Source organism: Octopus bimaculoides, chromosome 2, assembly GCF_001194135.2.
Source record: "Octopus bimaculoides isolate UCB-OBI-ISO-001 chromosome 2, ASM119413v2, whole genome shotgun sequence".
Taxonomy (NCBI): domain Eukaryota; kingdom Metazoa; phylum Mollusca; class Cephalopoda; order Octopoda; family Octopodidae; genus Octopus; species Octopus bimaculoides.
In genome coordinates this window covers 98,622,974-98,637,360 of record NC_068982.1, presented here as the reverse complement: position 1 = coordinate 98,637,360, position 14,387 = coordinate 98,622,974, and the positions used below count along the sequence as shown (strand labels likewise).

General features: G+C 34.5%; 1 protein-coding gene across 1 annotated transcript in view; it reads left to right on the top strand.

Moving 5' to 3' along the window:
- Positions 1 to 10,049, top strand: part of LOC106871563 (uncharacterized) — a 30,738-nt gene extending 20,689 nt beyond the window's left edge. Inside the window, exon 5 of the mRNA XM_052965938.1 lies at positions 9,515 to 10,049. Within this exon, the coding sequence (XP_052821898.1) occupies positions 9,515 to 9,579 (65 nt within the window). The 3' untranslated portion in view covers positions 9,580 to 10,049. The remainder of the gene's footprint in view (positions 1 to 9,514) is intronic.
- The last annotated feature ends 4,338 nt before the right edge of the window (positions 10,050 to 14,387 follow it).

Sequence of the window (14,387 nt, the reverse complement as noted above, 5' to 3'; positions counted from 1 at the left end):
ATATATATATATATATATAAATATATAGGTGTGTGTGTGGGCATAGATCAGAGTATTCCTTGGTAGTTTTTGGGCCACAAGGCTCACCATGTGGCTGTCGGGTGGTTCTAAGGATGTAAATGTTCTCTTCATTCGGCTTTGTGTGAAGCAGAATTAGTCTGTCCGTAAGTATAATGTTATAACTGGTGTGTCAGCTATAGACAGATTTTTGCTAACTAGCATGCTTAAGTGAAACTTCTAAAGTGAAATTTCTTTAATATTCCTATTAAATTTTTCTCGAATCTATTTTCGGGTACGGATATCTTCACTAGAACAGCACGCTATTATAGTGATGCACTAACTGGAAGCAGTTTCAGTAAAACAAATTATACGGATAAGAACTAGGAAGAAGAAAGCATTTGAATTTAATCTGTCACATAATATAGAAGCCACTACAAACATAGTCAGGAATTTCTTGAAACTAATGGATCATTTCCCCACAGAAATACAATTATCTCTTTAGACCAATGTTTAAGTCAAATATTCAAATATGATGCTCAATATAACTTCATGACTAGTTCACCATCCCAACAACCAAATTTTATCAGTTAAATCTATTCACATGTTTGCTCAGTCTCAATGGGTCTTGCATAGCAAAAGATATTTAGTGATCACAATAATTCAGGACAGAAATGAGAGGGGTTAAGAAGCCTAACAGAGATAACTTTCAAGGTTCGCTACCTTTGACATCTTTACCAAAACTTCTCAAGCAACAGGAAAAATTCTACGATTTTGTCATAATACATTTGGAACTTATGAGTTTGACAAACCCTTCAATAACAAGAAACATCGTTGACAGGGCCATGTCAAACTTTAACAAGAGCATAGAACTCTAGATTAAGCTCGACTGAAAAGTTTTAATAAACTTCTAAGTAAAGGGTAACCATTTTCGGAATTACTGATGAACTAAAATATATCCATTCTTATTAAAAATATTATTCTATTCCGTTCTTATTGAAAATATTCTATTCCAAATTTCAAGCAATGCTAAAGATCAGAGCCATAATTTGTGTCTAAGAGAGTATCGTTAATAGGAACCATGAATCCTGGTGTATATATCACTGCATAGAAAATTAAGATTATGTTAATTAAAAGAATTGAAACTTCAGCCATAATTTTTATTTCGGAGTGTAAAGTTATTCAATGACATTAAGTTAATTAGAATATGGAGTGAATTAATTGGAAAATGTTGATGTAATTTGGGCTTACCAAAGTCAGCTGATCAGAGGAACCGTAAAATATGTTAAGAAAAGAGGAATGAACAGTCTTCCTAAATATATATTCATGCAGGAAATTTATATTATCAGAATAATAGAGTACGAGTAAGATTGGATTTATAGGAATAAATAATTAAATAAATACTTAAATACAATTAAGCAAATAAGACATGATAAATCAACAGTGAATAATTAATAATGTAAATAGAAACTCATTGAATTTTGGAAATTTACAATTGAACATATCCTTATGTGAAATACCCCCCACACAGACACACACACACACATATATACATACATACATACATACATACATACATACATAGAAGATTTCCATATGTATCTACATATGTACGAGATATCTTACGTAGATATCTTACATACGTAGTCTGATCAATAAGTATCCGGACTGTTGCCATAGTAACGAAACTAAAGCACGCAGAGTAAAGCCGCTTAGCACAGATTAACATTGGACTCTGTTGTGCATGTGCACTGAATTTTAACGTTCTAGCTCACTTCCGCTGTTTACAGCAGTGCTTGGAAGGAAGGTGTGTAGTGTGTGATCGTCGCTTTGGTCATGACAAAGTTGAGCAGAGAATCTGCCTCAAATTTTGCCAAAAGCTTGGCGATACCAGTTCAGAGACCTATGCAAAGTTTTCAAAAAGTTTTCATCGTTCTTGTGCAACTGAAACCCGAGTGTCTTTTTGGTCAGCTGAAAGCAGTTTTGGCGCAAACTTGGCAGACACGCGTTTCATACTCAAATCTTCAGTGATAATGGACTAAACTGGACCGTAATTAATCTGCACATCCCTTGATAACTCACAGCTTCACACACATCTACGATGTTATTCTCAGTTTTGTTGGTTGCGGGTCTCCCAGAACGTTCATCAATATCGACATTTGTCTGTAACTTTGCGTAGGCCTCTGAGCAGGTGTCGCCATAACAACGCTCTCTGTCATGGTCAATGCGACAATCGCACACTACACACCTTCTTTCCAAGCACTGCCGTAAATAGCTGAAGTGAACTAGAATGTTAAAACTTCGTGCGCATGTACAGCAGAGTTCAAGGTTAATCTTTGCTGAGCGGCATTACTCTGTGTGCAATCAGTGTACAAACTACTTCTGTAAGCCAAGAAAAATCCATGGGCATTTCGCTTTCAGTTTACTCTTTTACTCTTTTACTTGTTTCAGTCATTTGACTGCGGCCATGCTGGAGCACCGCCTTTAGTCGAGCAAATCGACCCCGGGACTTATTCTTTGTAAGCCTAGTACTTATTCTATCGGTCTCTTTTTGCCGAACCGCTAAGTGACGGGGACATAAACACACCAGCATCGGTTGTCAAGCAATGCTAGGAAGACAAACACAGACACACAAACACACACACACACACACACACACACATATATATACATATATACGACGGGCTTCTTTCAGTTTCCGTCTACCAAATCCACTCACAAGGCTTTTGTCGGCCCGAGGCTATAGTAGAAGACACTTGCCCAAGGTGCCACGCAGTGGGACTGAACCCGGAACCATGTGGTTGGTAAGCAAGCTACTTATCTTTTGAATGAACATGGAAAATTCTAGCTGAGGCTAAGTGATATATTGGAAACAAGTGACTTTGGGATTTATGTACTACGGAAAATGTATAACTTTTTTGTTGAAAATCCTCTTCTCAATATAGACTCGGAAAGAATCGCTCGGGAACTGCACAAATTTCTGAATGTTTTAGACATTACCAACTGAACTTATATCCTGATAGAGAACCATCCTATATCTATGAAATACAATCTGTACAAACATTACTTATTTAAAGGCACATGTCTAGCATACACACGCGCGCGCGCGCACGCATGCACACAAGCACGCACAGACGCACAGACGCACACACACACACACACACACACACACACACACACACACACACACACACACACACACACACACACACACACACACACACAAATGTGTATGTATTCATATATATATACACGGATATATGAATATTTCTCTGAATGACTCTATTAGAATCTTTCATTAATTCAATATTTAGTTTTTACTTTATCCAATATGTCCAATTACCTGAATATAGATTTGCATTCGTCTTAATATAATGGAATATTACAAATCACTTCCTATTCACGTCCGCTTATTTATATTACTCGATATATCATAGTATATTTGATTTATATGATATGATATTTTCTCTGATATAGAATATATCGGATTTCATGTTATAACATTGAGATATGCGAGTTAGCTTTTATTAATCTGTATTTGTGTCCATTTTATATGCACAATGTTATATACCAATAAGCATAATTTTAAATATATTTTTTTCAATATTTATATCACATCGTATTCATGTCTCATCATACAGAGATGTGAATATGAATGTTTATGAATATTTATATATCTATTTATTATCATTGTTATATATTTATTGTTCATTTAATGTGTTAAGATATTTATATAGTTTTATATATTTATTGAATTATTTATCTAAATTTTAATCTTTATCGAAATATTAATCTTTAATTCAGTCAGTTATCATTTTTGTCGTTCTTGTCATATATTATTCGACGTTCTTTAAAAATTTACGTAAGTACATAAATGCTTATCTACAAACTGTTAGATCCATAATGAATGCATCGTGTATGGGAGTTTAGATTTTCAGTTTTAAAACGATATTTTTTAATCCCTTCATACTTTACTACATACAAAGTATTCTTTAAAAATTATTCTTATTATATCAAACAAATGTATGAAGCTATTTTAATATAAATAATCATTCCCCCTTTTCGTCAGCGTTTTTCAATAAATTTAACCTAGATTTTAATTGACATAATGTATGTGAATAAATTTAATTCAATATCAATTAAATTAGCATACTCTTAAAGAGATATTAATCTTCAGAGTTTATATTATTAAATGATGTAAACGTAGTTTTCTATACTTTTCAATAAACTAATAAAAACAATAATCATTGTTTATACTAACTCCATTGTTTTACAGACAAAAAATAACATTGGTTTGGTATACCCTTGAACTCTTATTTAAAAACATTTTACGTGTTTTAGCTAACCAGTGCTTGAATTCGTTCGTTTATTTAAACAATAGCTTTATTTGACTCGTTGAAATTCATAAACAAATTTAGCCGCTCTTTCAAGATTTCTTAACATAGCGTTCCGTCTTACCTTCCTTCAGTTTTCCTCTACTCACTGTTCACTGCTCCTTCTTTCGTAGTTTTTCTTTTCGTCTCTTTGCTTCTGTGTCTATTTTCTACTGATTACCTCGTTTTTATCTTCTCCCATCTCACTGTTTTATTTATTTTGCTCTTTCTGAATTGTTTTAAACGATAATATTTTCATTTATTTCTCCTTTTCCAATTTTTTTGTTTAGATATGAGCTATAATACAGGAAAATGGGCTTACTCGTAAAAAGTTGTTTTGGCACATACATACACGCACACACATACATGCACACACACGCACACACATACTCACACTCACACATACATACACAATTATATATATATTGATTAAATAATACACAAAAGCATAGGCACAATCACACACACACACACAAGTAGTCACGAACGAGAGAGTAATACTCAATAAATGTAGAGTTTATGGGTTATTGAAACTGAATGTTTATCTCATGATTGAAGTTTCCTGCCACTGCAGACTTCCGGCCTGAACTATTACAACGTGGTTTTGTGGCATATTCATATTAATGGGTGTTCATTGATTTGCACTTTGCGTTAGCTGATTCGCTGTTATTTTTCTACCTCTTCATTGGTTATTTTTCTGGCATAATGTTTCTTATTCTTGTGATTGTTGATGATAGGACGTATTCTTAATTTGTCTATTTGTTGGTTTTAGTATGTTCTTTTTCGGTAAAGTTCTGTTTTCTATCATATTGTATATGTAAATGCTACTGTTTTGGTCGCGTTTAGGAAATTGCAATATACTTGTGAGTGGACGGATTTAATGTGTTATTTTCTGGTAAGTGACCGTGGTGCGACACATAGAAAGTGTTAGGCCAGTTAAAGATTCTTTTGTTCAATTCATTGGGGGTTATGTTTATTAAATCATAATTCTTTGGACGGGTTTTTATGTCTTTGTAGACATGAATGTGTGTATTGTGGTCAGGGATTTTGTTTCGAATTGTGCTTGTAAATATTATCGTTTTGGTCAAGAGTAGGGACTTTTGATACTTTGTTTGCTTGTGGGTGAGTTTAATTGTAGCTATTTGCAGTTTGTGATGGTCTTGGTGTGACTCGTAGAAAGTGTTTGTTAAATCAATTGAAGATTTTAGTTTGTTTGTTTCATTGGAAGATTATGTTTTGTTTTTTAAATTATAAGTATTTAGGTGTGTTTGTATAGAACATCTGATTTTCATTTTTGTTGGTGTGTGTATGCCATAGGTGATTGGTTATGACTAAAATGTTTGAGAATATATTTTGGTCAGTGTGAAGGGTTTTCATATTGTTTATTAAGCAAATTAAAATTGTTTGTTTAATTGAGTGAAAAGCATGTGTTGTTTGAATTGCAGGTTTCTAAATTTGTTTGTATGTGTGTATGTGTAATCTCTGTGGGTGGGTGAGTATGCAGCTGTCGATATTTTGGTCAAAGCTTTTGTTTTCCCTCGTGCTTGATTCAGTGTGATTGTTTATGTGTGTTCTTTGCTTTGCATTTTGGTAAAGGTTTGTTTATATTCGTGTAATCGTCATGTACCGTACACTTAATTTAATCGGTTATTTATGGGTTAATTCTCGTGGATGTAACTTATTCTCGTATGTGTGTTGGGGATGGGGTGAGAGTTTAATGTATGCTTCATTCTGTTTGAAGTTAAGACCATTTTTTTACGATGAATCTATTTTGGAGTCTGCAATGTGACATGAACTCATTCCTCACTATTAGAGGAATGTATGTATTGTGTGAATATATAGTTGCTTCCTGTCGTGCATAGGAGTAGATACAAGAATAAATTTATTTGTGATATTGTGCAGTTCATCATTTTTTAGTTCAAATTTGCGGTCATTCTGTTTCTTTTAATTTCTAAATGTATTTAGACAAAGTCGTTGCATTTCCTTTGGATAAATTCTGGAATGTGTGTGTGCGCGCGTACACGCGTTTGTGCATGAGAGAGGGAGAGATAGAGGGTGGTGTATTATGCTGTGTGGGTGCGTATTTTCGTGCGCGCGTTTGGACATTCGAAGAATAACTTTTCTATAGCAGAAAAGAATCATCACTCTTGACTGTCGGTGCTTTTTGTCTTGGAATATTCGGATGAAACAAAGCTTGTTAGCAAAAATTGATGGAGAAGAGTTGCGTAATGTAGGATTAGGGAAGATTCATTCGTTTAATCGGCATATATGAAAATATAGGTAAGGGGTGATGGATATTGAAGAAAAACATATAAGCTAGACTATTAAGGGGAGGAAAGAGGTTCAAAGAAGAAAAATGCCAAAGTAAAAAAGACGAAAGAAAAGTAATAACAAATGTATTACACATATGTAACGATTTGAGAAACGAGAGGTTAAGTATCAGTCAAAAATAATATTCCCTTTACTCTCGCAACACTTCTAAAAAAATGGCGCCGCAACATATGATCCACACACCTCCTTCTATCATAATGGCCACATGATCAAATGTTAGAATGAAAAATGAAAAAAAAAAAAAAAATGATTAGAAAATGATAAAATTGAGATATCAAAGAAATTCAGAATGGTTCAAGACTTTGAGTATGATTGTTTCGGAGAGTGAAAGCAAGCAATGAAGTGGTCAGATAGTTAAAGGTGAATGAGATAATTTAGAGAAGATAAATATTCCATTTAATTTTGTAAAAGCTGAGGAAAGAAGTTTCATACTAGAATAACTGGAATTTTAGATTCGAAGAGACTCGCTGTCACCAAACCTCAAGATGAAATCCCTGCGAACTTAATTAGCATGTTCTGGCTTAATAATAATAATAATAATAATAATAATAATAATAATAATAATAATAATAATAATAATAACAATAATAATAATAATAATAATAATAACAGATGATATTTTTCACATGTCTGGACGTATTTGAATTTGATGAATAAATGAGTTAGGCGATATATAAGTACTCCAACATATCGGTTGAAGCTAGACTGAAAAGTCGCGTCTATAACCGAGCAAGTTGAAACAGTTATATTATCTTTTATTAATGATCGGAGTACCGCTATGACCCACAGATTTTTGCACAAAGGTAGCTGATCGAGCTTTCAGAAGTAAGTCATAGGTTCAGTAGTCAGTATAGAGTCTCATTCTTGTCGGGGAACCCGTGTTTGTATCCAGCGGACGTTATAGCTTATACGTAGAGCTTCTGCATATCCAATCCTTGGAATAAAGAATGCATTCATTAATTCAATGACAGATACAGCTGTTACAGTTATCACAAAACTATATTAATCTCATAGCAGCAACAACAAAACTAAGTGCTACCTTAAATTGATATCGAACCTTGATAATAGATTTTGGTCGTTAGTTACAAACAAGGCGATTAGTGTGCGTGTGTGTGTGAATTATTGAAGGTAAATTTATCAATGGCGGATAATATAGCTTATGTATGATTTGGATACAACGAAACTGTCAATGTTATTGGAGACTTAAACTCTACATAAACAGTAGGTGTCTTTTAGTTGATTACAAAAGATATTCGCACTTCAGTTGATATCACCTTAGCTTCCAAAACTAACATGCGAACATTTACGTCTGATTATGGCCATAGAATAATATTAGTTTTCAGTAATAGTAAATTATATACATATACATGCTTTGTAGGAAGTTCTAGAAGACGATATTTAGAGTCAATTATTCTTTTCCTTTATTGGGAGGACAAATAATCCACTTTGTAAAATTATGCAATTCAAAAGAGTCATCCACCTGTTTCATGCCATTGTCCATTTTGACTGATTCTGAATTATCATACGAACTGGTAGTCGCTTTTGAAGATATCCAATAGTATCTATTTATTGCTAGTTCTCTGTTAATAATGAGATCCGTTACCGGAGATAGATAATTTCAATGAAGTTAATAGTATCGAAAAACCATCACAGTTACTGCGTAATTTCACGTTTCTGCTGTCGATAACCTATATCAGTAAGTTTTACTGTAAAAGTTAAGCCTTTAAGTCTATATTACTCTTCCTAAAACAATCACGTCATGTCTTTTTTATTATAGAAATGTAGGTCATATTGTAGAAGCAAGCTATTACTGTAATTTCTCCTTATGTACCATTCAAATATTCCCCATAAAATTTGTATATCAATCGTTAACCCAATTTTGAAATTGTCTAAAATCATAGTCAACAAATAGTTCATATATACATTTTAGTAGAAAGCTTAACAATCACGGTTGTAGTTTCAACTTAGACGCACAGTCTACTGAAGGCAGCAGTTAAATCTCTTTGAACGTCATTAAAGAGAGGATAGAATACTTAAATCCTAAATTTTAAAAAGACATGCTTGCTAATAAAGATGGAACCATCATAGCGATCAACAAATTTGCTTTAATAAGCTACTGAATCATAATTATGCTCAGAGATTATTTAGGCTGGCCAACAACTAAAGAAATAATTAAATGGACACGCACACGACGCTGGTTGTAATCAACTAAACAGCATTCAACAGCTGCCTGATGCACCCAACGGCGATGCATGCAGCTGCAAAGTGGTGAAAGTGCGAACGGACGACTGAAGTCAGTGTGCCAACGTTTTCGACTTGCTTGCCATCTAAATATGCTAGTACTGAGAGAGTCCCTACACAAGAGGTAAAAAAAACCCTTGCCCATAGGTGAAATTTTACTTACATCCAAATTTGAAACCACTCATTGATGATGTTTCTATAATTCATGTGAACAAGTTTTAGTCTTGACAGTAATTTTTAAGCTGCCTAACGATGAATTTGCTCATTTAAAGATTCATTGAATTAGCTAGATGTGATTTCACGGTTCCTAATTTAGTTGTAATTCACACCTAACTGCAACAAATAACAATTAAGTGTCCTTTAAATCACACCCTGTCGTTTTAAAAGAGGAAGGACATAGAATAACGAATTCACGGATTCTGAAAACAGAAAAAAAAATGAAAATACGGATGGCCATGGCCGGAATATCATTCATTATAATTCTGCTCAATACTTAACAAATAAATGATTTTATGCGTGAATATAGTGAATGTTTAATGTCCTTTCATACAATTTGTTTTTGATTTTTATAGATTTTGACGACTCATTAACACCGATATCTTCCGACGATAGCATGCAGTCTATACTAATAAAGTAACGTAGAAGATGTACATGAGAAACAAAATGGACACATTTCGTGAAGAGTTTTACTTATTGATGGATATGTATATATAAAATGTTCTGGCTCTATTTTATTACATATATAGAACGACATGCAGCAGCAAGATTATCTTCAAATCTTATAAATGCAAAATATTTGTAGTGAGAATATGTCCGGATTAGATTATACACATGAGGTTCTCGGGTGGAACGCCTCGATTCCCTTGAGAGATCGTCACTATTGGTCGTTGATCATTGATACGAAATAGACATTAGTTTATGTGGATGGAGGATCTACTAAAAGATATTCATCTTAACTGGAAGCATATGCTGCCTGATATTATTTTCTCTCATTCAAACTGCAAGAACTATTTTAAATGAGCTATCCGACCAGAATAAAAATATAGTGAAAAAAAAAAGAAAAGAACAAAACAAAAGTACATTAAATAATATAATTATTTTAATTAATGATAATGATTTCTTTACTGCTTCATATCCTCTCATTTATTACAAAATTTGTCATACTGAAGGGTTACAAAATATATAGAGTACATATAGAGAATGGAGTACATATAGAGTAAACAGAGTAGACTGCATTCAAACAAAAATACCAACACACAGAAGGGTGGAAAACAATCACTGAGAGAGAACTTGTTGACTTTTATGAATCCCACGACTTCAGGTACTCTTTGCCATTGACCGATTACCACCTACAAGCAGAATTCAATGATTGGTCCTCTCACTCTTCGCTCTTCTGAAGTCAAACGTGATCGCCTTTGTCTTTGTCCAAATCCTTCCATGTCCCATGGAGCGTGCTCTGTTAGTTGTTGATGGAAAACTGGCATCGTTTCACTGACTGGCTGACTTTCTGCTCTTGCAACGTTCCAAATGATGTTGTGGTTATCAAGGATCATCAGTACTTGGATGTCAGTACTTGGATCATCAGTACTTGGATGTCTATGGATGTCTATGCAGACCTTTCCACTCGGTCACATGCTTTTGTGTCATATTCAAGCTCATCACCTAAACTATAGTTCAGCGACAATGATAACGAGTCAAATGACCACATCAGAACTTATGCCTCGCATTTCTCTTGCTCATAAACTAAAGGTCCAAATGCGTGGTCCGATTGTAACACACGACCTTTGCTTGCCTTAACCTCAGCCTTGAGCTCCATATATACACTTCCCTCTGGTTTTCCCCAGTAAGGTGAATGCACATCCTACAAGACATCCATCAGGGATCCTAACACCTCTTTCAGTGGCACATAGAAGCTTTCATTATTGTTTTTTTTTTAAAGGTGGTAGTCACTTTCTTGTACAAAATCTTCAAGAAAAAGATACCCTTCTTTTGGGATACTTCCATTCAGTTGTATTCTTTTCCTTTACAGATGCTGGCTCATATCCAGTATTTGCCTGTTACCCACTAGTTCTTTCGACACTCTCGTCATTGTTTCTATTATTATTAGTGGTGGTAATGAGGACGGCAAGCTGCCATAATTCTTTGCACGCCGGGCAAAATGCTTTTCAGCATTTCGTCCGCCTTTACGTTATGAGTTCAAATTCCGCCACCTTTTATCCTTTCGAGGTCGATAAAATAAGTACCAGTAAAACACTGGTGTCAATGTAATTGACTGATACTCCCCGCCGCCGAAATTTCTGGCCTTGTGTCAAACTTTGAAATTTTTACTTGTGATGATAATAGTATCTTCCACAGGCTCGGCGATACGACAGCCGCTAACCATTCTTCAACTCTTCACTTTGTTTTCATTTTTTAATAAGGATCTTGTGGGACTTCCTCATAAAGTCTGACCCTACTATTGAAGCAAGAAGACCAAATTTAATGATTGAGGACAAAATAAACAGTGTAAGATTATAGGTTTTGGAGTTCCCTATGATAGTAGAGTTGATACCAAAGAAATTGAAAACAATTGAGAAATACCAAGATTTAGCTAGGGAGCTGAAAAGATTGTAGAAGACCAAGACAACAACTATTCCTGTAGCATCTGGTGCACTTGGCACACCGCTCAAAATTCTGAAAGACTGAAAAAGAATGGAATTAAGACTCGTGTTGTCGACCTGCAGAAAAAAAATCCTAAGAGAGGAATTCTTTGAGGTTTGGATAATTCACCTCTGGAAACATGGGTGTTTCGTTCAACATCCTTAAACAACCCTTATCCAGGGACCTTTTGTGCGGGATGGGCTACTCAACCTGAAGAAAATTCTAACTGGGCCCCATCCCACCTGCAAAGCCATGCGCTGTTTGTCGTGGTATAAGATCACCATGTCGCGTACATATGGTTGTGACGCATGTGCCTAGTGTACCCTTATCAGACGGGTAGTCATGATGGGTATACTGGGCTTCGTATATTTTACCTCAGTGTCACTTTGATGGTATGTACTGCTCTCTCACTCAATAATAATAATAATGATAATAATGAGAACAATAATAATAATGATAATAATAATAATAATAATAATAATAATAATAATAATAATAATGACGATGATGATTATGATGATGATAACCATAATAATAATAACCATAATAATAATAATATCTAAGAAGGTTTACGAGGCTTTTACACCCATCTCTTTTATTGGCTAACGCTACAAAATCTTCACATGTGTCTAAAATTCAATTCCACTCTCATCGAGTATTAAAGAACGTTCCCACCTTCCATGTCCTAGTTTGGTAGCAACAGATATTACTTTAAAGGCAGTGGTATTTGCTGCTACTTACGTCGAGACTCACCTACTTATTCTCTGGGTTCACAAAAATTATTTGCACCTCTAGATTTGAACATTTCCTAAAAAGTCCGTCTCTCAATCTAGGCTGGCCAAAAATTGCCTTTACGCGCAGTTATCGAACGTGGGCATGGATTCTTGCATTCCGTGAATCTTGATTTCGGTAATGGCTGCCATTTGCTTTTATCAAACGCAATTAAGTTTGAATTTTCCCTTGGCAAATATTTACAACTGTGTCAGTTTGCTTAAGGTTATATTTTCCACCAATACAGAAAGGTAAGAGCCTTGGATAACAAGAAAACTATTATAAAATAGTTACTGCAGGGTCACAGAAAATACCTAGTTAAGAATAATCGAAAATTAATATAAATAGCTACAAAACATCAACAAAATAAATCACTATTTTTCTATTTTCAAGACAGCCAAAACAGAAGTGGATATAAGTACACTTGTGAGGAGAAAAAGAAATACAAAAAAAAAATCTAATAGAAGCAGGCGTGGCTCTGTGGTAAGAAGCTTGCTTTTCAAACACATGGTTCCGAGTGGCACCATGGGCAAAACCTTGTTAGTGGATTTGGTAGACGGAAGCTGAAAGAAGCCAGTCGTATATATGTATATGTATATATCTATGTGTGCGTATCTTTGTATCTATGTTTATCCACCACCACTGTCACCAACAACAACGCTACTTGACAACCGATGTTGATGTGTTTACGTCCCCGTAACTTAGCGGTTCAGAAAATTGGACCGATAGAATAAGTACTAGGCTTAAGAAAATGTCATGGGGTTGATTTGTTCCATAAAAACCTTTTAAGGCGGTGCCCTAGCATAGCTGCAGTCAAATGACTGAAACAGTAAAATATAAAAGACAAACGAGGAAAAGCTAAAGTTTATGCTAACAGGTATTTAGGGGACGCTATGATAAAAAGTCAGTCCAAAATATATAATTAAACGGAATACATCGAGCACAGAAAAGGTGGAAGTGAAAAAGAAACAATGAAGCAAATTGTAGGTTGGTTCCTTGTTGGCGAAAGTAATCGGCTTTTTGGTGTTATTCCTCGGACTCTAATACCTGTGGCTAAAACAAAAAAGAACAATGAAACGAATCTGTTCGTGATAAGCACGAAAGCAACTATGGCCTGTGGTTGTAGCCTCCTCTTGTATGATTTGTGTATCAAATAATATAGAATTCGTAGAAAGAGTGAGTATCTTAGAAGTCAAAATATATGAAGTTACAATGAAATAGAGAGCATACTTATATGAAAGACTATTGCTGGAAAGTAAACTGACTAGATATAGTGATCAGAATCAGAGAAATAAGAGAGTATTACCGTAGAAAACATTTGTTCAGTGGAAGTTATTATGATAAAGATAAAAGAGTATATCTTAGTGATCTAATGAGAAATCTGAATATACTCTGTCAACTACAGATTTAAATTTTTACCTACGCTTGTACGTACACTTGGCTACATAACTACCTGCTTCAATTTCCAATCCTGGGGAACTAGGTTTCACAAAATTAAAAAGGATACTCTTAATTAAGAAATTACAATTATGGTTCATTAATAGAACTGAAGATAAGGGATTTAGCTTGTAGTGAATACATTTACATATGAATAGACATGTAAATACGAACACATAAATATTTATGTTTATATACATACCTAGATGCACACATATACATTCATACACTGATAGCAATACCACCAGTACCGACACCAAGAGTACTACCAAATCTAAAATGGCATAAGTATTCTTCTAGCTTCACCTTTCTTCCCATTTAAATCGAGAATTATTCTTGTGCTATAAAACAGCCCGTGAAAATCCTTCTACAGGCAACGTAAAAACGTTGAAAAATTATTGCGACATAATCAACCCAAACATAAGCATTTCACAGCTTCGACAGCAAACAGCTTTCGTTGCTCGGAAATGGCTATCACAGACAACAATTGTTTTTCTAACTCCTGTGTTGTTACTCTTATTTTCTGAAGAGAATCAAAACCACTCTGTAGAAGAGAGCAAATAAACGGTAAACCAGCCATCGACTTCATCGCCATCA